Source organism: Camelus bactrianus, chromosome 23 (assembly GCF_048773025.1).
Source record: "Camelus bactrianus isolate YW-2024 breed Bactrian camel chromosome 23, ASM4877302v1, whole genome shotgun sequence".
NCBI lineage: Eukaryota > Metazoa > Chordata > Mammalia > Artiodactyla > Camelidae > Camelus > Camelus bactrianus.
Genome location: NC_133561.1, coordinates 15871636 through 15896708, shown reverse-complemented (window position 1 = coordinate 15896708; position 25073 = coordinate 15871636). Strand labels below are relative to the sequence as shown.

At 34.5% G+C, this 25073-nt stretch overlaps 1 protein-coding gene across 2 annotated transcripts in view; it reads left to right on the top strand.

The window, feature by feature from the left end:
* WDR26 (WD repeat domain 26) overlaps nucleotides 1-23496 on the top strand; it is a 38674-nt gene extending 15178 nt beyond the window's left edge. For both annotated transcript variants that reach the window (XM_010973968.3, XM_010973967.3), the window contains exons 7-14: nucleotides 2537-2675; nucleotides 7326-7466; nucleotides 10196-10315; nucleotides 12211-12356; nucleotides 12666-12744; nucleotides 12993-13122; nucleotides 15927-16112; nucleotides 18757-23496. In XM_010973968.3, coding sequence (XP_010972270.2) covers nucleotides 2537-2675; nucleotides 7326-7466; nucleotides 10196-10315; nucleotides 12211-12356; nucleotides 12666-12744; nucleotides 12993-13122; nucleotides 15927-16112; nucleotides 18757-18782 — 967 coding nt within the window. In that variant the 3' untranslated portion in view covers nucleotides 18783-23496. The remainder of the gene's footprint in view (nucleotides 1-2536; nucleotides 2676-7325; nucleotides 7467-10195; nucleotides 10316-12210; nucleotides 12357-12665; nucleotides 12745-12992; nucleotides 13123-15926; nucleotides 16113-18756) is intronic.
* Nucleotides 23497-25073: the final 1577 nt, after the last annotated feature.

Below are 25073 nucleotides of genomic sequence, written 5' to 3'. Positions count from 1 at the left end.
ATTATAGCACTGAAACTAGAAAACTTTATATTTTGCACAGTTAGTACATACATGTTTTTGGTTAAATTTGATCACTGAGGAATAGGGATTTTTTTTTCTTAAAACTTTCTGTGGGGTTTTTTTCACCAGCAATCAATGGGAAGATGTTTCTACAGGTAGCTTTATAAGTAGTATTTTTTAGTATAAGATTATTATAAAATACTCATAGAATGTTAAGATTTATAAAATGTTAAGATTTAGCTTGATTAAAGTGCTGCATTTTCAGTTTGGTTTAGGAAGATACTGATATTTTTAACAAATCTTAAATTTAAAATTTTCTTGGAAACAAAGACATAAACTGTCATTTTGTATACTCTAAAATTAGCCTTTTAATAAACTAGGAGCTGTTAGTCTTTTTAAAAGATTATTTAAGTAATGGTAAAATAGTGACAATTTAAATACCACTTTAACATTCAGATACAGCTGTCAGTAATCTGGATGATATGTGCCCTGTAATTTGGATTTTGAATCAGTCCTTTCTTAGGGATATTTTGCTGCTATTTTAGATGTATCTTTTCATTCATGATCGACTTTAGCTGTTTGAATTATTTTTTTTAATGCCTAGATATAAGGTGTTTCTCACTGAATAAGTGACATCACTATTGAATATTACCCATAGGGTAGTATTCATAGGAAGGGAGAAAAATCGGTTTTGATTTGAAAGTACTTATTCAATTGAAATTTTATCCAGCAATCTTGAAAAATACGATTTAAAAAATATTTGGAAAGAAAACTGACCCTGGAGTCAGTCATAGGTTTAAATCCTAGTTCAGTTATTTGTCTGTTTATGATATTTGTTAAATTATTGCTCTCTTTGAGCCTCATGAAAATGGGGGTGTTACTTCCCTTGCCACGTAGTTTTGAGAATTAGCTGTACTGTTTGTAAAGCATGTAGTGCAGTGCTTGGTATCTAGTAAGTACTTAATAAATGTAAATTTGATACTGATTATGTTTCAGTTCAGATATAGAATAATATTTTAATATCAAAGCAGTTTATAGTTAGACAGTCTAAAAGTTTAAAGCAACCTTCAAATAGCCAACTGCTAAGGTACATTGCCATGTATGCCAGATAAAGAATATTAGTTTATTTTTCATGTGTATATTACATATCACTCTGGTGAACTGACAAAATATATTTTCAAATTACAGATTGGTTTGGGGAAAAAAATAGGGAAGACCATTTTTAAAACAGACTTAAAAGTTTACCCACTATTGTTTAAAAACAGTAGCCACTAATTACCTATAACCATTTAAATTTAAATATAAAGTAATTCAAATGAGAATTAAATGAAAAAATCTTAAGTTCCTCAATGTACTAGCCACCTTTCAAGTGCTCAATAGCCACAGATGGCTAAGACTATCAGATTGGACAGTATAGGTATGTAACATTTCTATTATCACAGAAAGCTCAGGTGGTCCTGATACAGAAGCTGGAAAAGGAGAGAATGGTTTTTAAAAGTGAGTGTTTAATGAGGGTAGTCATTCTTAGGATAACCTTTTCCTCTTTAACGTGGTAAAGTAATCATAGAATTCTTTGCCTTTAATATATAATAATAATAACTTCAGCTTACACAGTACTAGCTAAGTGTCAAACTCAGTCTAAATGCTTTACATTCATTATCTCATCCTTTTATTTCATCCTTGTATAAGGAATTCTATAAAGTAAGTACTCTTATTTAATGGTTGGAAAAATTGAGATTTTGAGAGATTAAATGTTTCCCAGAATTGTAGCTAGTAACTGGTCAGGATTTGAACCTAAGTCTCTCTAACTCTGCTGCCACCATTCCTAAGTCTTTACTCTTCACCTCTATTGCCTCCCCCATACATTGCACTTCTCCTGTACTATCCCCAAAATAGTGTGAGTAATCACTTTTGAATAGCTATTGCATTCCAGGAATTTTAGGTATCTTATCCTACCAAGTACCCTAAGAACCCTGTTAGGTATATATTCACCTCATTTTATAGATAAGAGAACTGACATTTAGAGGTATTAAAAGACTTGGCAAAGACACTAAAGCTTCAGACCCAAACTCGTCTGGCTACAGTTCCAGTTCTCTTTGTTATGCCAAGTTACTTTTATACAAGTGAAAATGTACATGATTCCTTCTAGAACAGCCTGATGCCAGCCCACTTATACAGACAAACATGGAGCCTTGATTGTTTATTTTTATTTACATGAATTGACTTAATCAGACCAAAAATTCTGTGATGAATACATACTTTCTCTTTAATCTTGAGAAGGGGTAAAAAAGAATAAATTGTAAATTGAAGCAGACTTTAGATTACTGATTTCCCCTAAGACTGCCTTGACTAATGTTATTTTCTTTTTCAACATAACCAATACAAACTTGATTCTTAAGATTTATAAATGCATTTGTATCTTATTTTAAAAGTTTTTGATCTTCAGAGAAGTTTCATCTGTTGTTTAGCCTTTTTCATTATTATTACTCTTAATTCGTTTTGCAAGAATAATTATTTGTGGAATTATTTGTTTTAGGAGGCAGTTCCCATGTTATACTCAGCAGATTCTCACGGAGCATTGTAATGAAGTGTGGTTCTGTAAATTCTCTAACGATGGCACTAAACTAGCAACAGGATCAAAAGATACGACAGTTATCATATGGCAAGTTGATCCGGTATGTACTCCAGTATGAGTGTTTAGATTGCAAAAAGAGGTAATTTTTAATCTGATTGAGTACATATTTTTAAAGTATTCATATATAAATAGCATTCTTTTCCAAGAGCATTCTTGTCATCTTTGTCATATTTTACCTCTTTCTGTTGTTGAGATAATGTATATCGATTAATACTGTCAAAATTGTTGATTGTTATATGCTAAGTCTGTGTATGCATTATCTGGCTTAATCCTCTGAAAAACTCTGTAAGATACTAATACTCCTGTTTTCAGATGTGGAAACCAAGGTAAAAGTTAAATGTCCAGGCTCTCACAGCTTGTAAATGGCAAGAGTTAGACTTAAATCCAGGAATTTTTTTACTCCAGACTTGCTGCTCTTAATATCCTTACCAGTTTGTTATCTTTGTTAATACTTGATTTATTTGCAGATTAATACAGTGTCCATTCTGCCACATGTGAGAAAAGACACATTACCATTTTGCCTTCTGAAGGCTTCACTGTCTTCTATAATTTATGGAAAAGTATTATATTCTGGATTTAAAATTCTAAGTTCTCTCTGAACTCAGATTTGTCTTTGTTTAAAACCAGGTGACCTATAGATTTGTAGAATTATGTATTTCCATTTCTTTCAGCCAATTAAATATTTGTCAAGCAACCAAGGAAGTACATGACTCCAATAGGTTAAAGGAGATATATTTGGCTTAAGAGTCATTCACCTAAAATCAGAAAGTATAATCTTATTTTAAAATTTAGAATTAGAGTATATTATCCCACAATGAAGTTTTTAACGCCTGTGTTGAAAAAAAGAGAAAAGAGGCCTTAGAAGGAAATATTTTAAAAAGAAGAGAATCAAATTTGAGAGCATACGTCAATTCTTGTGTAGCTGCAATATGCTGTGAATGATGAAAGGTAAAGAAGATCTACTGTTTGCCTTAAAGCAGGCTTTCTTTCCCACTTTTTGTACCATGTCCTCCTCTGGCCTTCTGACAATCCTGTGGACCTCTCAGAATAATATTTTTAAATGCATAAACCAGAACACATAGGAAGCCCTATTATATATTAATTACAGAGGAAACCCAATTATATTGAAATTAGTTAACAAAATAGTACAAAAACAGATATTGTATGATAATGTTGCTTTTTTTTATTAACATATTAAGTAACAAATTCTAGCAGCAGATCTGATAACTACAAGAATTCTGAAGCAGTAACGAGCATAAATAATATTTCAGGATATCTGCAGCAACTATAGTATGAAGTGAAAATATTTGAAATTTCTATTAACAGTTGCTTGATGCTACCTAATAAATTCCTAATACTACCTTGTTAATTGGCTGCACTGAAGACTGAAGGAAACACTGAATTTCAGCCTGTGATTAGTAAAAATGAAGATGCACATTTTCAAGTTCAAGTTCAAGGACCACTGATTCTATCCCTGATCACTTCTTTAGATCCCAGGTTGAGAACCCTTATGAAAGGAATGCACAGTTTAGAAAGGGATAACAAAATATAAAAAGTGTTACGAAAGCACAAAGGAACTTCGCAGGTAGGAATACTTCATTGAGCCTTGCTATGCATCACACAAGTGGAGACAGGAAAGGGGCATTTTAGGAAGAGAGGGTTCTGTCCATCCCCAAATGAGAATAGGATGTGTAAGGCAAAACATGGGAAATATAAGAAAGTAGGTTGGGATCTAGTCATGGCCTTTGAATACTATTCTGAGTAGTTGTATTTTCATTCAGGAGTTATTTACAAGATGTCTGAAAACAAAGCAACAGTATCAAAACTAGTTTTTACTGTATTTTTGTTCTAGCAGCAGTGTGTAAGAGTCCCTTTTGTTCAAGTATTTATTGAGCACCTGCTGGATGCCAGGTCTTTTGCTAGAAGTCAGACTGGGCTCCTGATAGTACAGTGCAATTGTGCTATAATGGGTGCCACAGGAGGAGCTCAGGAGCTCAAAGAAAAGATCCTACTGTAACTGGAAAGCAAGGGGAAGTAAGACAAGTATGTCTTGGGTGAAGGAGTGAATAATTATTTAGGCAGAACTAGTTACGAGTGGCCTGTAGGTGAAATGGCTGGGCGTTTGGGCAGTTTGGGGGAACAGATTTTGGTATGAGGTTAACGAAGTAACAACCAGATCAAGGAGAATCTTGTATACTTTGCTAAGGAGTTTGGACTTTTATGCCAGTGTTTCCCTAGTGTGTTTTTGTGAGAATACTGGTTATGCAGAATATTAATAGGTGTTAAATGCAAGGGCTTTTATGGCCAGATTAGCTCGGGAAATGTGAAGTTAATGCTTATATTGAAATCTGAGATACAGGGGTTGTTAGAGTTTGGTATAATGGTAATTTTATATGTCAAATACTATTTGAAAAACTTAGTAAGAGAAATTGGTCATCTTTTTGAATGTGTACTTTGTGTATTTGTGATGGATAGAAAAAAAAAGAACTTTATTTAAGATTTGAATTGATGATTCCAATGCCTAGTTTCCTTTAATAGGTTTTCTTACCTTTGCCCCCCAAGAAAGAATTTTACCCATTCACCTACCCAAAACCCAAGCAAAGTTAAGTGGATTCCATGAACATGGTATTACTGCTTGGAATGAGTTACTGTAGAGACACTGTACTTCTGAAGATATAATATTAATATTCTTATTTATTTGAAATTTTTTCTTTTACAGGGTTGTATTTTTTTTTTAATAATATACACAAAAAAATTAGTTTTTGAGTTAAATACTTCCATAGTAGTTTGTCATTAGTTTAGAAGCAAATCTTTGTGTAGATCTAAAGCACCACTATGAATGAAAAGTTTCTTCCCAGAAGGCATTGAGCTAGTCCAAAAGACTTTGCTTTTTAAATTATGCAAGTCACTTTGACCTAATAGTACTGTGATGTAATACCCCATATGCCTATTACCATCCTCCCAAAGAAGAATCAGAAGTAATTGCATTGTAAGCTATTGGATTTTTTCAAAACAGATTCCCAACCTAGTTTTTATCAAACTAGTTCCAGACCCTTTTCTGTTTATGGGTTATCACCATTGGAATTTCCTCCAGGCTCAAAACTGTTTTCAATAAGTCTGTAGCCAAATTCCTGTTTCCACTGTCACATCCATCCTTAATCCCCTAAAACAAAAATTTGGGGGTTATCTTTGAACATTTCACATCTCATTCTGTTGTGTCAGTTTTATGTCCCAAATATATTTTGATCCGACCTCTTTCAGTCCTGACCATGTTAGTTTACGGCCTCCTTTCTTAGCTGTATGGCTATTGTGTTGGCTCATTATGGGTGTCCTTATCCTGTGTCTCTTCGTTCTGACTCGTCTTCCACATTGCTGTATGAGTTCTCTCCCCAAAGGCAAGTATAATGTGTATTTCTGATCTTAAAAATCATAAGTGGCTCTTCACTTGCAAGATAAAATTTAACCCCTTAGCCTAAAATAATGATGTCAGTTTTTCCAGTCTTGTCACTTGCCACTTCCACATTTGCACTATTTATAATTCATCCTGTAGTTTTAGAGTCAGGCAGCCCAAGTTCAAATCCTCACTGTACAATAAACAAAAGTTTCTAACATTTCTGAATCTTTATTTCCTTCTCTGTAATATAGGGGAGAAGAATAATACATAACCTTTGATGTTTCATGAGGATTAAATGTAATATGGTTTGTGAACAGTGCTAATACTGATTAGCACTTAAGTAAGTGGTAGCTCTGCTGGTGGGAATTTAAAATGGTTTAAACACTTGCAGAACAGTCTGGGAGCTCCTCAAAATGTTACGTACAGAGTTAGCATGTGACCCAGCAATTCCACTCCTTTGTATATATCCTAGAGAAATTAAGACATAGGGCTGCTCAGAAACTCATACATAGTTATAGCAGCATTATTCATAATAGCCAAAAAGTGGAAACAATCCAGATGTCCATCAGGTGATGAGTAGATACAGAAAATATGTGACCATAAAATGGAATATTATTCACCAGTGAAAAGGAATACGATACTAATATGTTCCACAGCACAGATAAACCCTGAAAACATTATGCTAAATGAAAGAAGCCAATTGAAAAAGATTACATGTTGTTATGGCTCCATTTATATGAAATGTTCAAAATAGGCAAATCCATAGAGAAAGTAGTAGTTGCCAGTGCTGGAAGGAGGAGAGGGAGAATGGGAAATAACTGCTAATGAGTATGAGGTTTCTTTTTGGGGTGATGAAATGTTCTCAAGTTAGATAGTAGTTAGTGATGGTTGCACAATATGTGAATATACTAAAAGCCACTGAGTCGTATGCTTGAAAAGGGTGAATTTTATGGTAGGTAATGTTTCACTAAAACTGTTTAAAAAGAGGGGTAGCTTTTATTATACCTGTTTTCAGTTTCCTTGAAAGCCTCGTAAGGACAAAGTCTGTGTCATCTCTATTTCCATCTTGCATACAATGCCTTTGTGTATAGTAGATGCTTGATAGATGTGATAGTGTGAATGAGTCTCTGTGAAACAAGCAGTTAGTGCTTCATTTGGGGGGGGATTGGTGAAGTCTGTGAAAACATCCTCGGATTAAAACATATTAAAGTGCATCTTTGCAGCTATTTAAGTTGTGCCTGAAAAACAGTGGCTTTAGGGGTGGGAGTTAACTAAGCTGTCTGTTTTCCCTCCTAGGATACACATCTGCTAAAACTGCTTAAAACATTAGAAGGACATGCTTATGGCGTTTCTTATATTGCATGGAGTCCAGATGACAACTATCTTGTTGCTTGTGGCCCAGATGACTGCTCTGAGCTTTGGCTTTGGAATGTACAAGTGAGAAAATTTCATCCTTGGTTTATAAGTAAAGCATAATCATACTGCACTTGTTAATTATAACTTTATTCTTGATCTATAGAACAGAATCATTCAACTTAAAGTACCATGATGTATTTCTTATAAAAGGTAATTTGTCAAATGGCACCTGTGTCCAGACTTACACATTTAAATATTATGTTGAGCATAATACTGTTTTTGAAAGAATGATCAATAGGTATTTTTTGGAATGTCCTAATTTGTACTATTTATTGTGGTATGGAGGACAGATGAATACTCAGATGTACCTGAAGATATGCCATGAATCTAATTCTGCCTAATTATAACAGTAAGATTTTCTTACTGTTCAGTCATTTATGTTTCAACCAGCTTTTTATTAAGAAAATTTCCAAATACTGAGAAAAGTTGAAAGATAAGCGCAGTGATGGACCTGTATGCCTACCACCCTAGATTCAACAAGTTATTTGCATTTTGTTACATTTTATATTTTGATATACACATACATACAAACATACATAGTTAGGTATATATCTGTACCCAAAACCTTTGGAAGTAAATGAAGACGGTATTTTACCCCTAAATATTTAAGCACGTATCTCCTAAAAAAAGTAACATTCTCCTACATAATCAAATGCCATTATCTTATCTAAGAACATTAACTGTAATTCTTTAATATCTAATATTGATTTTGTAATTTTAAAATCCCCAGTTGTTCCTAAAATGTCTTTATGCCATTTTTGTCAAATGCTGAATCAGTGTTGTATTTGTGACTGGGTGAGAGGAGTGGCAAAGCACAGAAGAGATGAGATGGCTTCCTCTCAATTAAACAGGCTCGAAGTGAATCTGACCTAAAAGACAATAATTTTTTTTCCATTAATGTTTTTCCCCCCTCAAAGGGAGGAGAGGTATGTAGTCATAATCCTATAAAAGAGACTCAATTAATAGTGCCTGTGTAATCCTCCTTTGAGCCAATTTAAAATATTTGGACAGTTAAACTATGTTCTAACTTAACTGTTTTACTACGCGTTACTTTGTAGACTTGTTCTAAACGAGAGGTCCTTTTAAGTCAGTTTTCAAATTACTCCTTTATGTTTTTAGGTAGAGTCCTAATTACAGATTCCCCCCCACTAACTGAAAGTAGAACATTCCTGTGAAATCTTTCATAAGCTGAAATGGCATAAAGAAGCAGTTACCTGAGGACATACTTTGTGCAATGGATGCACAAAATAGATCAGGATAAAGCACAGATGCTTACGTAGTTCAGGGCCCTGGTGGCCTGATGCTGGGACGCTGAGCACTGTTTCTGGGGAAGGACCTTGGTGGGTGCCGCCCTCGCTCTTCAGGTGTGTGCCGCCTCTAACAGCTCACCGTGAAACACTGTGCACTGTTTCACTTTTCTGACTTCTTTTGAAAAAGCAAAACTTTTCTGATTGCTTTTGGTTAGCAAGAACAGGTGCTAATGTAGCATAAAGCAAACTTTCAAAAAGTGGGGGGATACTTGTAATGGCCTCAAATACTCACTGTCCTGAGTATAACAGAAAAAGACCATTTCTGCCTTCAGAATTTAGTGTATTAACATATTTGTGAATAGAAGATGCTGAAAATTTAGCTACTGCGTGTGTATTTGTGCTTCTAAACTTTTATTTTTTAACTATTTATATCGAGTAATGCAAAAAGATAGTGACTTGAGAGCAGTTAATATGGGGGAAGGATTTAAGATTGCCAGAAAGAATTTTTTTCCCAGTGTAAGGAAGACATCTGGTTTTCTATTTTTGTGCCCTCTTTGCTTTTATTACTTGGCCCCATTTCCTGATCATACACTTTTTTTTTTTTTTTTTTTTTTTTTTTTTTACTTTTGATTACCCATTTTCTCACAGGAAAATTATGCCCATGTACTTTTTATTATGCCAGGGGCAGCTATTATCTCTCAGATCCTGTTTCTAATCCATGAACAAAATGGAATCAAGACTAGATTAAATGGTATGTGTCTACCTTCTAAGTTAGATAACTTAGAAAAAATAACAGGAGGATATCTGAGGGTTGTAACCAACTAAATAGTCTTGTGTAGTTGGGAATGCTTTAAAATGACTATGCTAAGCAGTACCAAAGTTCTTCTTTTCTGTTACTATTAATTTAAATAAAGTTACATATCAGAAAAATAATTTTCATTTCTCTCTTCCCATCTTTACTACTACATTTTGAGCATCTTGAATATGAAATTTAATATAATTTAGACTCCCTACACTCTTGGCCTAGTTTAAGGGCAATTTTTCTACCCATTAATCATGTTCTTAAGGAATTGCTAATTGCATGAACTGCAACTTTAGAATAAAATTTACAAAGAACTGTGAACTGAGGGCAAGTGGAAACTCAGAAAGAACAGGTTTATGTAGTGTTGGACTTTTCATCATCTTAGGAAAAATCACATAGTTTAATTTATGAATGTAATTGATTTAAAATGAGAGTTTTTTGGAGGTTATCTCCTGTCTATTCTTTGGGTCACCTATGCCAGACATTATTTGACTCTTGGGCTCTTCTTTCAAGTCCTTAATTTCTCTTCTGAGTGCTTTAGTCTCTGTAAGGCTAATTTAAGCAGTTTTTTTCTCTAATTAGGAATACTAAACTAACCAGATAGCCCAGTTACTATTCTTCTTCTTTTTTTTTTTCTTTATACATTCCCTTTAGAAGAGTATCTTGAAGATCTCATCTACAGTTTTATTTCCTTGTAGACGGGAGAGCTAAGGACAAAGATGAGCCAGTCTCATGAAGACAGTTTAACAAGTGTGGCTTGGAATCCAGATGGGAAACGCTTTGTGACTGGAGGTCAACGTGGACAGTTCTATCAGTGTGTGAGTATTTAGTGCTCTTTTCAAATGTTTGCTTGTTTAAAAGCAAATTTAATTTTGTAAAAATAAAGAATTCACTTGATACCTTTTATAAAAATATACTATTTGAAGATCTACTTTGCCATCTTTCTAGATAAGCACTGTCCAGTAGAACTTCCAGTAGGTTTTTTCTTTTAAAAAAAAAATGTCAAGTGTTTATACAAAGTATAGACTTTGAGTTTAGTATAACATTAAAAAATTGTCTTACTAAACATTTTGTCCTTGTAAACAAGTTTGTAATGTATAGGGACAAAAAGATTTATTGTTTAATTTCTTTCAAGGTCTTTAGCCCTTTGGATTTCTTTGTATCCAAAAAAAAAAAAAAAAAAATTGCTGAATTTCATGAAGAGACTTAAAATATCTGAGGAATGAAAGTGATGATGAGTGCTACCAGAGAACTTTTCAGTCCTTATTTGCAGTGTCTTCTGATTGTTACCTGCTCTATTAATCTTGGTTTGGGGATTAAAAAAAATAAGTAATAGATAAAAAGTCTTACGACAAGGTAGACTATGATACAAATTCAGTGTTATTTCTCTATCTTGATTCCACATTTCATATCACTACCTAGCATGGTTCCAGTAGGCACTTCTGGATTTATTTTTTTAATTAAAGTTAAATAAGATTAATAAAAAAACCCATCAAATCATTCAGTGTAGCTAAAGGTCATTTATCATAAAGACTTTTATGTAGCCATTACAGATTATCAGTGTCTTGCATTAAGATGGCCTTGAGACAAATGGAATCTAGTGTCGATATGAATCTAGTGTCAATATCTTAGCTTGGTTATAAGCCATTTACTTTTTTTTTTTTCCAGTTGTCCCAACACTATTTGTTGACATGTCCATGATTTTCCCATTTTTTAAAAAAGCTATTTCAAGTGGTCAATACCATTATAATACACTAATTTAAGCATTTTAACATATTTCTGGACTGTCTCGCCATGGGCTAATACTGTACTGCATTGATTGATACAATTGACATACAATATTATATTAGTTTCAGGTGTACAACTTAGTGATTCAGTATTTGTACATATTGCAAAATGATCACAGTAAGTCTAGTTAACATACATCCCCATACATAGTTAAAAATTTTTTTTCTTGTGATGAAGATTTTTAAGATTATTGTCTTAGCAACTTTCACATTGCAATGCAGTATTATTAACTATAGACACCATGCTGTACATTTTTGCATGTAAGCTGTAGGTTCTTAATTCCCAGGGTTCAAGATGACCATGCATGTTTCTGCTGACTTTGCCATCCAATATAGTGTTTAAACCTTCAGGATACGGGACTTGGTAGTACCCTAATGTGTAAAATGAGAATGGGAATGCCTCTCAGAACTTTGAATATTCAATAAGATAATGATCTTAAGAGCTGTGCTCTGTAGAGCATGTTACAAATTTGGTGACTTTTTGAAAAATGTCATAACAAATTCCTAAGTTCTATAAAGCCATAATTAATGTTTTAGTAATCTTTTTCCATATCATACTTTGTGACTGTTATAGGGCAAATCCCAGTGTAGCGAATTTTAAGGAAATGTTTCTTTTCCAAAAGTAGTGAGACCTTTGAACTTAAGGATTCTTTCTGTCTTCGTATTTATTGTATTTATCTATGCATCATAGGTTATTGAAGGGAAGATAGATTTACTAAGACTCCCCCTTTCCCCCTTAGGTATTGTTGTAATGAAATTTGACCTATATTCAAATTTTCATGATTTAAAGACACTTATGGACCAGTTAGGTGGAAATCAGTCTCAGGAAGAGACAAACTTACAAAAAGATATGCTAAGAGATTCTTTTGGTTCTTTGCTTTGTGAGCGCTGTTCAGTAATGGAGTTAATAGTAGTTCTCTCCTCAGGATTTAGATGGTAATCTCCTTGACTCCTGGGAAGGGGTGAGAGTGCAATGCCTTTGGTGCTTGAGCGACGGGAAGACTGTTCTGGCATCAGATACACACCAGCGAATTCGGGGATATAACTTCGAGGACCTTACAGATAGGAACATGTAACTATTTTTTATATCCATTAAACAACAATTATCTGATCTATATTAAGATAAATGTATAGTGGAACTTGCTTCTTCCAAAGAAGAGTTTTTATTATGTTTTTGGTTTTGATTTGATTGGTAATTTGGGTGGATGATCAAGTGGTGCTTAGTAATTATTCAAATTCTTTTTCTTGACTGAAGTGTAGTGTATAATAGTAATTACAGACAAAATTTGTGGTATTTAAGCTTAGAATATTTTATATTTTGATAATTTGAATGTCTTGATTCTTAGTATGTTGCTTTTGACAAATTACTTTTTGGTTACAGAGTACAAGAAGATCATCCCATTATGTCTTTTACTATTTCAAAGAATGGCCGATTAGCTTTGTTAAATGTAGCAACTCAGGTAGGTTTATTAATATAATTCTCAGAAAAATTTAGCTTAGTTGAAATTTTAATTGTGATTTAAAAATTTTACAGCATGTGTTTGATCCTTAAGTGTATAAAGTCAAAGAGAAATTTTTCAGAACATTGGCATTTTGCATAAATAGAAAATTAAAATGTTCCATCAGGCAAAGGGATATTCACAGATTATCTTTTAAAATTCTTTTGAGTTGAGTTAGAGTAAATACCTATATTCTCTTTTGCCTGCAGGGAGTTCATTTATGGGACTTGCAAGACAGAGTTTTAGTAAGAAAGTATCAAGGTGTTACGCAAGGGTTTTATACGATTCATTCATGTTTTGGAGGCCATAACGAAGACTTCATCGCTAGTGGCAGTGAAGGTAATTTGTGTCACTATCGGTTCACATATATTGATGGGCTGAAAGTTCTATTATTCTCTCAATTTGTAAAGGTAGTCGTGTCTCCAGATAAATTCAGGGTGTTAAATTTAAAATTGTATGAGTTATTTATCCAGTGCACTGTTAATTTCCCCTTTTGGAATGACTTGAGCCCTCCTTGTTACCACAGGTCAGTCGTGCCTGTTGTGGCTCTGTGGAGGTTTGTCTGGTGCATGTGTCATATCAAGATTCAGTTAAATCATTACTCTTTCATATGTTCACTTTTTTTTTTTTTTCATGAGACTGATGGTTTTCAAAGGTTAGTGGTATCTTAAAAAAAATCAAGATTAATTATGTTTTAACTGATGTTGGGCAATATTGTGTCTACTACCTTTTGAATTAAACTTACTCTCCGGTCTGATAATATCAGTATTTCAGGAAGGCGTGTGCTAAAGTAGTTAGTCTAATTTAAAATAGAAATTGTTTAAAATATGGAAGCACAAATAAGTGAGACAAGAGAATAGTGGTTTGCTTGGTAAGAATTGTGAGTTCACTTTTTTCCAGTCAAAAAATCTTTTTTATCTGTTAGTTTAATCATGTTATTTTTTTCCAGATTCTCCACTGGTTTCTAATTTGATACGATCTAAATATATTAAGCCTTCTACTTGCTTTTTAGCTCCTCCTACTCTAAGATCTTTTTCCCCATGCTCTATTTAATCCTGCTCCTGGGGGGTTTTTTCCCTCTTAATTATGCCTCACAATCCCCTGTAGCTCTTTCTAAAAATAATACTTAGCCTAGAAGTGCTTTAAAAATATGTACGGCTGCCATTATCCCTAGTGATGCCAAGCTTTTTTTTAAGCCCAAACTAACTTTAGAACTAAGCCTGATGAATAATGTAATTAAACCACATTATATTCTGTTTATGGCTAAAAATGAAACATAACTATGAAGGAAAGAGATTAGTGTTCTCATGACTCAGGTGGTTTAGAATAGTTCTAAAATGTTTTGGACACCAAGTGGATACAGTGAATATATTATCTCCCAAGATGACCACAGTAATCCGTTTGTCATTTAATTCTAAGAAATATATTCCAAGGACCTTCCAAATCCCCAAAGATATGAATGCCAGTATAAAATGGAGCAATTAAGAAATCTTTCCCCCCAAGAAGTTAGGCCATTACTCAAGTCTTTTCATTGTGTTGGCAATGAAAAACTTTTTTTTTTTTTAACCTCTGCATAAGCACTGGATTCCCTAGACTGATAGAGTAAGCAGAGCTTGATCATAAAGTCTGTCATTCTGACCTTGTCTACTTCAGACCTTAAGTTTTGGTTACTTTTTAACAAATATCCTCCTTGGATATTTGTTCACAAAAGCATTTTTCATCCACATGTAGGCAGATTTCAGTTGCATTCACATTTTTCAAGCCTGTAACCTTTCTTTGTGGACTTGTTCTGTCCAAAGGGAAACATAGCTAATCTGCACTTTTTCTTTAATTTAATTTTATGCAAGGAAAATTATTTTCAAAAATAATTGAGAAATAAATACCTTCTAGGAACGATAAGTTCAGTACTTCAGTGAGTGCAGGTTGTTTCACATACACAAAAAAATGTTCAGAAACAGTTCTAGCTTTTTACCTATGTAAGTTTTGAAACCAGGGCATGTTTTTGCCACAAGTTTACCTTTTCAGTATGCTAAAGTTTCTGCAGACGTGCTTTGGCAGCACATCCCACATTAATCACATAGTTGACTTCAGACCTTGAGATAGAACATTTTTCTCATTTACCCTGGGATTCTGCCTTCTGTTTAAGAACCATCACTTATATTTAGTTAACTCCTTACAGTAATACATAGTGTTTACTATGTGCTAGACTCTCTTCAAAACACTTTCATATACAAACTTACTTTATCCGCATAACATTAGGTAAGTGTGAATCCCCATTTACAGAAGAAGAGTTGCAAATAGTGGGTAGTGTGTCCAAAGTTATGTGGCTGGTCCACGCTGGAGGCAGTGATTGGGCGTCTGACTGCAGAGCCTGCGCTTGGAACCACTACTCGGTGCTAGTCATTTGTTTTGTTTTTGAAGATTAGTTGATCACAAAGAAACAAAGTTGTCAGGGTTTTTGGGTTTTATGGTCATTTGTGAGATTATAAACAGACTACTGCAAAGTCATATTATGATGCAGATATGGGACAGCCATCTAGCCTCATAAGTTAAGTCTTGAGCAGGGCCTCCTGGATTTTAGTCCCGGTTTTACCATCTACCAGCTGTTCACCGTGAGCAGATTGCTAAAACTTGCAGTTCGTCAGTCACCATCCATAAAAGAGAGAAGCATGGTATCCACCGCATGATGGTGGTGAAAATTAAATAATACATTTATTTAGTATCTATCACATGGTAAGCACTCTGTATTTAGCTACCGCCTTAATTACTGCTATATTTGAATTTGGGTATGTTGCTTTTCTGTCACCTCACATTTCCATGAAATTTATCGTCTCTATCCTAGATCTGTTTACGCTCAAAGATTTTGACTGTGATTATATATTACGTGTTACAGAATATTGCAGATAGATTTTTCTGGTGACTTGTGAGCTAGTCAGCCACCTTTAATGGGAAAAAATGTGTATTTTATTAAAATGGCTTTTTTCATAAGGTAATTTGTTAAACTATTCATGTTATTTTTGTTGTCCTTTTAAGTTCTAATAAGTTATATGTTCTGTGTGTAATGAGCAATAAATCTAAAGTCAGTTGGTTTCATTAATATATTAACAATTCCCTGACTTTTCTCTGAATTACTGTTTATTTAGATCACAAGGTTTACATCTGGCACAAACGTAGTGAACTGCCAATTGCGGAGCTGACAGGGCACACACGTACAGTAAACTGTGTGAGCTGGAACCCACAGATTCCATCCATGATGGCCAGCGCCTCAGATGATGGCACTGTTAGAATATGGGGACCAGCACCTTTTATAGACCACCAGAATATTGAAGGTAACACCATCGTACGGTATCCTTGTGTTTTCTCCAGATGAAATGTTGCCCTGCTTATTATAAAGTCGTGACACTTCAAGGTGTAGAATGTAATTTATTTTCTCCCTCATTTAGAGACTGTACACTTTCTCACTCCACAGGAGCTTAATTAGTTTAAGACACAGCGGTACTTTGTTTTATTGGTGACAGTGGGGCAAATAAGCTGGAATGTGCCGCCTCATTTACACCCAGTTAGTATTGCCACTTTCAAAATCTTACTGAAAATCTTGCTTCATCAGGCAAGAAGTACTTTATACTTTCATACCCATGAAAGCTAGCTAGTGTACAGAATGTGAACAACTTTAGAATGATCTTGATGGTTTTACCCTTAAAAATAATTATCTGATAGTATCGTGTAGCACACTAGCATGAACTCTGCATGATGGGTAGGGAAAGAGAAGGGAGCTAAAATGTGTCATGTACCCACGTAAGAGAAGTGGAGAAGTGCTGTTACTCTCACTTCTGTGAGTGCAAAACTGAAGCATGGCAAGACCGACTTGCTGGGTGCTACCGGCTCTTCAGATCTATCTTCAGATACTTGGAGATGAAGAAAGCCCATAGCCAGAAAGCTAACAGTTAAGGACATAGCTTAATTGAATAAGATATTGGTATTAGAAAGAAGAGATAAAGAGAAATTTTATGTAAATGACTTATTCTTTTTTCAAAGCAAAAATATAAATATTTGCTTAAGAAGAAGGAATTTACCTGGAAACAGATGAACAGATCTTTGTTAACAGTGTGTTCCACCTAAATGTTTTTAGTAAGAAAGTTGACCAGCTGCTGTCAGTTTAGTTATTCTCAGAGGAGGAGGGTTGTCACGGTAGCATGTATGGTTTATAAAAGCATATTCTCTATACTTTTGTCTTTGTGGGACAAACTGTAAAAGACTTGACCACCAGGTCTTACTGGCAGATGAGGACATGCAGCCAAAGATGAGAGTAAAAAGCATGCCGTGTACATGGGTCAGAAAGTCTGAGAACTGCTGTTGTTCAGAACGTTCAAGGGCCTTTTTGTATTTGTAGATCACTGCATGACATTCTAACATTCCTCTGTGAAATCAGCTAAAACCAAAAATCTTTTGATTTCCTGTAGTTTGTTGTTGTCCTTTTTTGGGTTTCCAGGCCCATTCTCTTAGATGCTTTAGAGATCTGTAACTGTGATTATACGTGCTTTTCTAATTTTATTAGTCATTTTGGAAGTTATTTCTTCAAATAAACATATTTGGTTTGAAGAAGTAGGAAAGTATTAGGTATATAGTAATGATTTACCTTGTAAGTGGATTTATTTTAGACATACCTTTGAGGATATGTTTATGCCTCTACTACAGTAGGGTAAGAGTTGCACTGCTGTTTGGTAGTTTAATTAATGTGGATATCTGTTATGGTGGGTGAGCCAAACATGGCCCAATTGTAAGAACTGGGTCTAATTCTGCAATTTTCCATTGTGCTTTGCAACATAGGTATTGCCCTAAAAAGATGTCCATTTATACCTAAAATAGGAAAACAACCTCTATGTAACTAGATAGTATGTGGTTATGTGCCTTTTATGCAGGCATCTTCTGAGTTCTTTTACCTCCACTTGAAAACATTTTTTTTCTAAAGGATCCTTGTTTGGAATAGATATTTTGGGAAAATACGGATGAGGCTAAGGAAATGACATTCAAAAACGTAATACCCTAAGATACTCTTAAGTAATTTAAGTAAAAATCATCTCACTTAACTCCATTTCAAAAAAGAGACTTGCTGACCTTTTATTTTAACAGTAGAGATCTCTATTGCATTTTTTTTTGAGAAATGTATAAAATGAAATAGGATCAAGTGCCAATACATGCTACAACATGGATGAACCTTGAAAACAACATGCTAAGTGAAAGAAGCCAGACACAAAAGGGCACTTACTGTGACTCCATTTATATGAAATGGTCCCAAATAGGCAAATCCATAGAGAAAGAAAGTAGATCAGTGGTTGCCTAGAGGTGGAGGTTTGTGTATGACTGCTGATGGGTGATGAAGATGTCCTAAAATTATCTTGATGTTTGTGCAATCCTGTGAATAAACTAATAACTATTGAATTGTCCGCTTTAAATGAGTGAGTGCATTGTATAATATGTGAATTATGTATCAGCAGAGCTATTGACAATTACCCCTCCCCTCACAAAAAAAAGTACAGTGATAATGCAGAATTTCAAACTGAGGCACTGAAAGGAGAGTTAAATACATAGTTATGCACGGTTATACCTTGGATTGCCAGATCTTCTTTCCTCTCTTCTTTTGTAAACAACTATAAAGATTTTTCTATTCTGCATAACTACTTCAAGATTCATTTTTAAAGTATGAGATTCTGATATGATTATTCACTTGGGCTCTCCAGTATTCAAAATAATCATAATTTTAGACTCTAATATATAGCCTAATGTGATGCAGATGCAGTTTGAATGATTATGACTAAAGTATCAAGAATTTTCCTTGTTGTGATTGTTTTTTAATATTACTGTATTTTGTAATGTCATGATGCTGATTTTAAAACTTTCTAACTGGTAACTTTTTTCTCCCCCTCCCCTCTTCTTCTTTTCCCCCAATACACATTTCATCTTGTCTTCATTCAGAGGAATGCAGTAGCATGGATAGTTGATGGCGAATTTGGAGCAGACGACTTCTGTTTAACTTAAAATTAGTCGTATTTTAATGGCTTGGGATTTGGTGCAAACAAACATGATTGATAGCTGGACAGACATGCTCGTCATGAAAAAAAGAACCATTTCTGAAGCCCGATTGGGGCCAAACATTTACACCTTGCTTCATAGTAACCAGTTGAGATGAAGCACGTCGTTAGAACGTTGTCGGACACCATGTTGAATTATCCCCCCATCGGTTGTGAAGAACTGTGCTACATTCAGGCTTACCCATTGAACTCAGTATATATATTTTTTTCCCTCCTGCCTTTTGTCTGGCAGGATACCATTCTTGTTGCTCTTCTGTGTAATGAAGTTTAAATGCTTGTTTGGAAAACTTTATTTAACAGTTTAGAAGGCTTGATAGAAAGAGTGCATTAGTCTGAAGAGTACACATTGGATAGGAAAGAATTTCCTTCTTCTGTTTCTCCAAATCTTTCCGCCTTATTTAGCTTGAGATCTTTGCAGCTTGGTTCATGGATTCTAGCCTTGCCCGTTGCGCAGTATATACTGATCCAGATGATAAACCAGTGAACTATGTCAAAAGCACTCTCAATATTACATTTGACAAAAAGTTTTGTACTTTTCACATAGCTTGTTGCCCCGTAAAAGGGTTAACAGCACAATTTTTTAAAAATAAATTAAGAAGTATTTATAGGATTAAAGTGACTTCATTTGTATACATTTGGAATCTAAACCAGCTTAAAAGAGTTTCCTCTGTGACTTAGATACGCAGTATAACTGATGCTCTTCTGGAATACCACCTGAGACATGGTCAGAAACAGTGCTTGGAAGGACATTACACAGGAGATTCAGAGTAGTGCTTTGAAGATTTTCCCCCTTTTGTTTTACTCCTGAATCAACATCAGTACCTGATCTTGAAGAAACTCAAGATTCAAAAAGAGAATTTTAAATTTATACCAACGTGAGATCAGTAGTCAGTTTAGGTTTTCAACAAAGCTTGTTTCAGGCTGTTCTCAGCTTGGGAAATCATTTTGGTGTGATGTAGCAAGAGAGAAGTCAGCAGATATAAGCACTTTGGAAGTTTATGGTATAATTGAGCTTGTTAGAAGAATTCAGCAGGTTATAAACATACTTAAACTGGGTTTAAACCTCATAGTCATTTCTCTTAATTGCCCTTAATATTTTGACATAGGGGATACATAAATTTAAAGAATATCTCAGTTTTTCAGATATTGCCATACTGAACCTCATTCTAAACTGGTGCTGTGGATAGTCGTCTCCTCCCCTCCCCTTTTAGTTTAAGGAAAGGTTTCCTTCGGAAAAGCACTTTTAATTTTGAGAATTTCACGTTTAAAATAAGCCAAAAGCCTGATGTTCACATTGTGCTTTTAAATCCCGTAACAGCTGAATACAACACACTTAGTCTCCTTTGAAATTCCCTCCCGCTTTCAGCAGAGGATAAGTGATAGTGACCACAGCTGTTCTGTTGGGACGAGGAATAGGAGTACCCCCAAAACAAGATTCTAGTGAAGACAAAGTCTTGTACTGTTTCCCTCTAGGCCCAGTCAAGTCTATAATATATTATTTCCATAAGCAGACTCCTTCAGGATCCACAAAGAAGGGAAAGGCTTGGATGTCAGGAGTTCTTCTGTCGGGGGGTGGGGGGCAGGGGAATGGTAGCAGGGAGAAATGGGAAAAGTCAGGGAAGGGGAGAAGAAAGAAAAACACAATTGGCCTTAAACTAGCACGGATTCTCCCAAAAGCTCATAGTAAGAGAAAATGACAGATCGTGGTCAGCAGATTATTTTATCAAATTGGTAATGTAAAAGATTTCTTTAAGCTCCATTTTGCAGAGACCACCACTTAGAGAATCAAGAATTCCTGTTTTGATACTTCTAAGTTAAAATAACTATATGTTACAGTTTATCTGGTACTTCATTTTTCTTAACTAAAATTACTTTTTACTTTAAGCTTGAATAAAATCTTCATTGGTAACTGTATATAATTAAGTGGCAACTTCTCTTTACCTCAGTACAGTTAAATCCATTCATATTTTAAGTGATTGATGTATACCCTGAAGCCGTTAATACACCCCAGTCTCTACAGTAACATCACTAACAAAAGGTGGGCATAGAAACTCTACAGCTGTTTACAAATTTGGTTACAGTGTGCCATGGTACATTTGTAACGTTCACTGAGATTTGTGCCCATTCAGGGGCAGTTTGGCACTCAGAGTCTACTGTTCTTCACCCAGCCACCCCTAGATCTGAGTTTTCAGAGTGCTTCTGAAGTACAGTTAAAAACACTAAAAAAGTGGAGTAAAAGTGAGGCGCATTTTACAAGAACATAACTCCATTAAAATGGAGTAACAACTATGCAAAGGTTTCTATAGCAGCTAGGTGAGTTTGTTTTCCAAGTCTGTCTTAACTGGCAACTTCCTGTGTTTACTGGTACTTTGCTGTGCCAATTTGCTGTAAACATCGATTTCATGCTTTTGCTGTGCAGTGACAGTGCCAGAAAGGTGAAATAAACGAAACCTAGGGTTTTATGGTATAAAGAGCCTGATAGCAGACGGTCTAACTCAGCTCTGTGAACACTTCTGATAGTGCTGTAGTCTCTAATACAGGCTTAAGGCGAGAATGTATGAGTGAGAATACTATCAAGCCAGCTACAAGATACTAACAAATGTGTAAATTGAAAAGTACCAATACTTTTTGCACATAGATCAAAATAGACTGGAGATATTTGGCTCCAAAAATCAGGTTAGTAGGCTCATTTCCATGTGCTTAAAAATGTTTTTGTTATTATTCATTGATTAAGGGCTAGAGCAAGTATGAAATGTCTTTTTCCTCCAAATAATTGGTTATTACTAGAACAGTGTTGGATTTGGGGGATTCCTAAGATTGGTGTGTGGGTGGTGAATTACAGTGGGGGATTAGCTGGGAGGGATGACAAAGCTTCAGTTTTGGTTTTTGTATTTTATTAGTGTTTGTGCTAGTTATATTTCTGTTATTCTTACTGACCAGATAAATGTGTTACATTTAAACCAGGTAAGTAGTTTAAACAAAGGAAATTTTATTTGCAAATGTCCCTACAAATTGGCCCATTTTAGTGGGTGGGAGAACAAAAAAGGGATTACCTGACTTTAAAAATAAACTAAAACAAGTTGAAAGGAAAAAAATCAGTTTTCGTCAGTATTTTAAGCTGAGATCAACGCTGGTAGTAATAATGGTGATTTTTATTATTAGGCGTGTTCTCCCTCTAAGAGTGGCATTCCATGACATTAATAGAAAACCCTTTTTTCCCCACCCCTCCCCATCTTGAAATTTTCTTTTTTAGGATGTTGGTTCCTGCACACAAGAACTGACCCTATCACCTCTGCTCACAGTGGTAAATATATCGTACATCTCTTGAAAGGGAAATATCCATGTCAGTTTCTTTCACAGCAGAAGAATGGCTACTTTTGAATGGGGAGGAAAGAAGACCTTTTTCTTAATATCCTTTTTGTCCCATCTCTAAAATGTATAAATATCTTGATATAGTTTTTATTTCTCATTTGGATTTTAGCAACTCTTTTGGGGTTGTTCTCCAAAATATTACTTCCATTTCAAAAACCATATCTGATTTAATATAACTGCTAACTTTAAAAGAAGAGGTGAATTTGCATTTACACTAAGACACTTTCTAAAAACAGGGTGAACTTAATTAAAAATTTTCAGTATTATTAAGCTATTGTTATAGTAGCTGCCCTATAGTTGCAAAAACAAAAACTATAAAAACCCATCCCCTATCTACTTAATCCAGATAGCCTGGATTTAATGAAACGAATAGTATAAAAGTGTGTGTGTGTGTGTGTGTGTGTGTGTGTGTATGTGTGTGTGTGGTGTCTGTATGAAAGAGAGAGAGTACTTAATTCACAAAAAGTCCTGGAAACAGCTGTTCTAGGTTCTTGCCAATTTTACCAGAAGTCTTGTGCACATGTGAAGTACCCTCTCTGAATTTGAGGTTTGGTTAATACTGGTATATTTTTCTAAGATTGAAATTGTATCCCCATCTTTAACTTAAACATTTCATCATCAGGGTCAATGTGCTAAAAACCGAATTGGAACATTTTTAGGCACAGATGGAAAAAAATGTTATTGGCTCCTTGAAAATGTGTGTGTGTGGCGAGGGGAATAGATCCACAAAAGCATGTATGTACTTACAAACCAAGCTGTAGAGATCAAGAAAAGAACTTAAGTGTTGATCTCAAGATTTCTAAATTGTCAAGATTTACATGGCATTGTGGTGGAACTAGTTAACACTTAGAGCTTTTGGTATGTAATAACTATTTGCTATGGACTGATTAAATGTTTCAAAGGATTGTGTTCTTAAATTTGGGGGGTTTTGTGGTTTTTTTTTAACTGCCTCAGATTATGTTTAGTAGTTTAAATTTCTTTGCTTTATTATTTCATTAAAGCATAAAAAACTTCAGGTCTCTGATATATTTATTTTCACTTGTTCTACTAATTATTTACAAAACACCCTATGTTAACTTTTATTTTATAAATGTGTAGTATATTAAATGTCTTTAAATTTTTGTTCAATTGAAACTACATTAACTTTGATTTGCTTTACTGAGTTTTTTTTAAATACACTTTTTCCATGTCGGTGCATAGCACTTAATCGTTTGTACTCCCTTTCAATCCAATAAACAGAATGAATAATTAAGTAATTGTTCCTGTGTTAAATCTCCTAATAGTCATTAATCTGAGTTTTTAAATTGTTTTACCTAATAGAATTGATTTGCTAAATTTGACATCCATAGATTTACCTGGAGTTTTTTAAGCAGTGTCTAAGGAAGCATTCCTTTGCCAGTTGAGGTATCTTTTTAAAGAGCTGTTTTGTGTAATCATGGGTTAATTTAGAAAAATTTAAGGAAGACTTGAATTTTAAAGGGATCACATGCTGCATATTGTTCAAAAATATTACTGTATCTGAAATTATGCATTTAGCCAGTGGATATGCTGACAAGGAGAGAAAATATATTTCCAGTTTGAAATTAAAATTTATTTCACAATGAATAATCATATAGTTCTTTAAAAGATCCCTTGGAAAAAGCATTCAGTGTATACAAACCTATATAGTACATTAGTATTTATGAAAGAAAGGAAAAGAAAGCCAGTTGCCCCACCAAGGTGAATTATAGAAGTAGGCTTTAAGATTTTTCCTGCTAAGAGTTCTGCACAGTGAGAGGAAGTTCAGATGTGAAAAACTAGTATTGGCAGACAGTGGAGAGAGTCAGCTTACGACAGCAGATCCACTAATAAAGCAGAGAGAGTAGTGCTTCCACACTCACTGCTTTTAAAGTTATGGTTTGCCCATTAACAGGTAAGAGAAATGTCCCTTCTACTTGGATTCTTTAAGTACAGCTATACTTAGGAGATTTAGTTGAGATTATTTGTCTATATTTAAAGTTTCGTGCCAGATACCAGCACCAGGTATAGAAAAGTTCCCAACCCTAGTAAACCTGAGTATAAAGTTGTATTTTTAAAACACAATTCAACTCCCTTCCACTTAAGCAAAAGAAAAGTTGATGGTCTTTACATTATTTCATGACTTCTACTTGAATTTTTTTTTTTTCAGAAAAAACCCTTAAAGAGCATTCAACAATGACCCCATCATCCTGTCACTACTCCCAAGGATCTTTAGTGTCTGTCATTGATTTCGTGGCAGTGAACTCTCCCTCAAACCTAATTAATTAGCGTGCTTAACATGAGCTTGCTGTGTATGAAACAGTATAATCACGTAGTTAACAAAATATTAAATCGTCATGTAATTTATAGCTATTGCTGGAAACGGAAGAACAAATAATAAATTTCTAATCAAGTCTTAATTTCCTTTTCTGATGTGAGGATTGGTCTTTGGTCAGTGCATTACATTGATGCAACTGGAGTCCATATACAATTTTAAGACTTTTTCTTTTATAGCCTCAGGAAAGACATCTTATTTGGAACATAATTAGCCATGGTGATAGACCATATCTAGAATTCAAATGAACATGCTAATTGTTCTTTTAAGTCCTCCTGTGTGGTGGCTTTTTCCTCATTTTGAATATAGTTTAAAAATGCAGCTACACATTGAATTGGTAGTTGTATGCCAAATAGTTTCAAATAGTGAATCACTTTCCCTCATCCTCCATGTGGAAAAACAGCAGTTTGTGGCCTAATTCAGAAAAGAGGTCTTGATTTTATTATAAATGAAAAAAACTTCAAAAAAGTTCTTTCACACTATGTTTAAATAGGTTC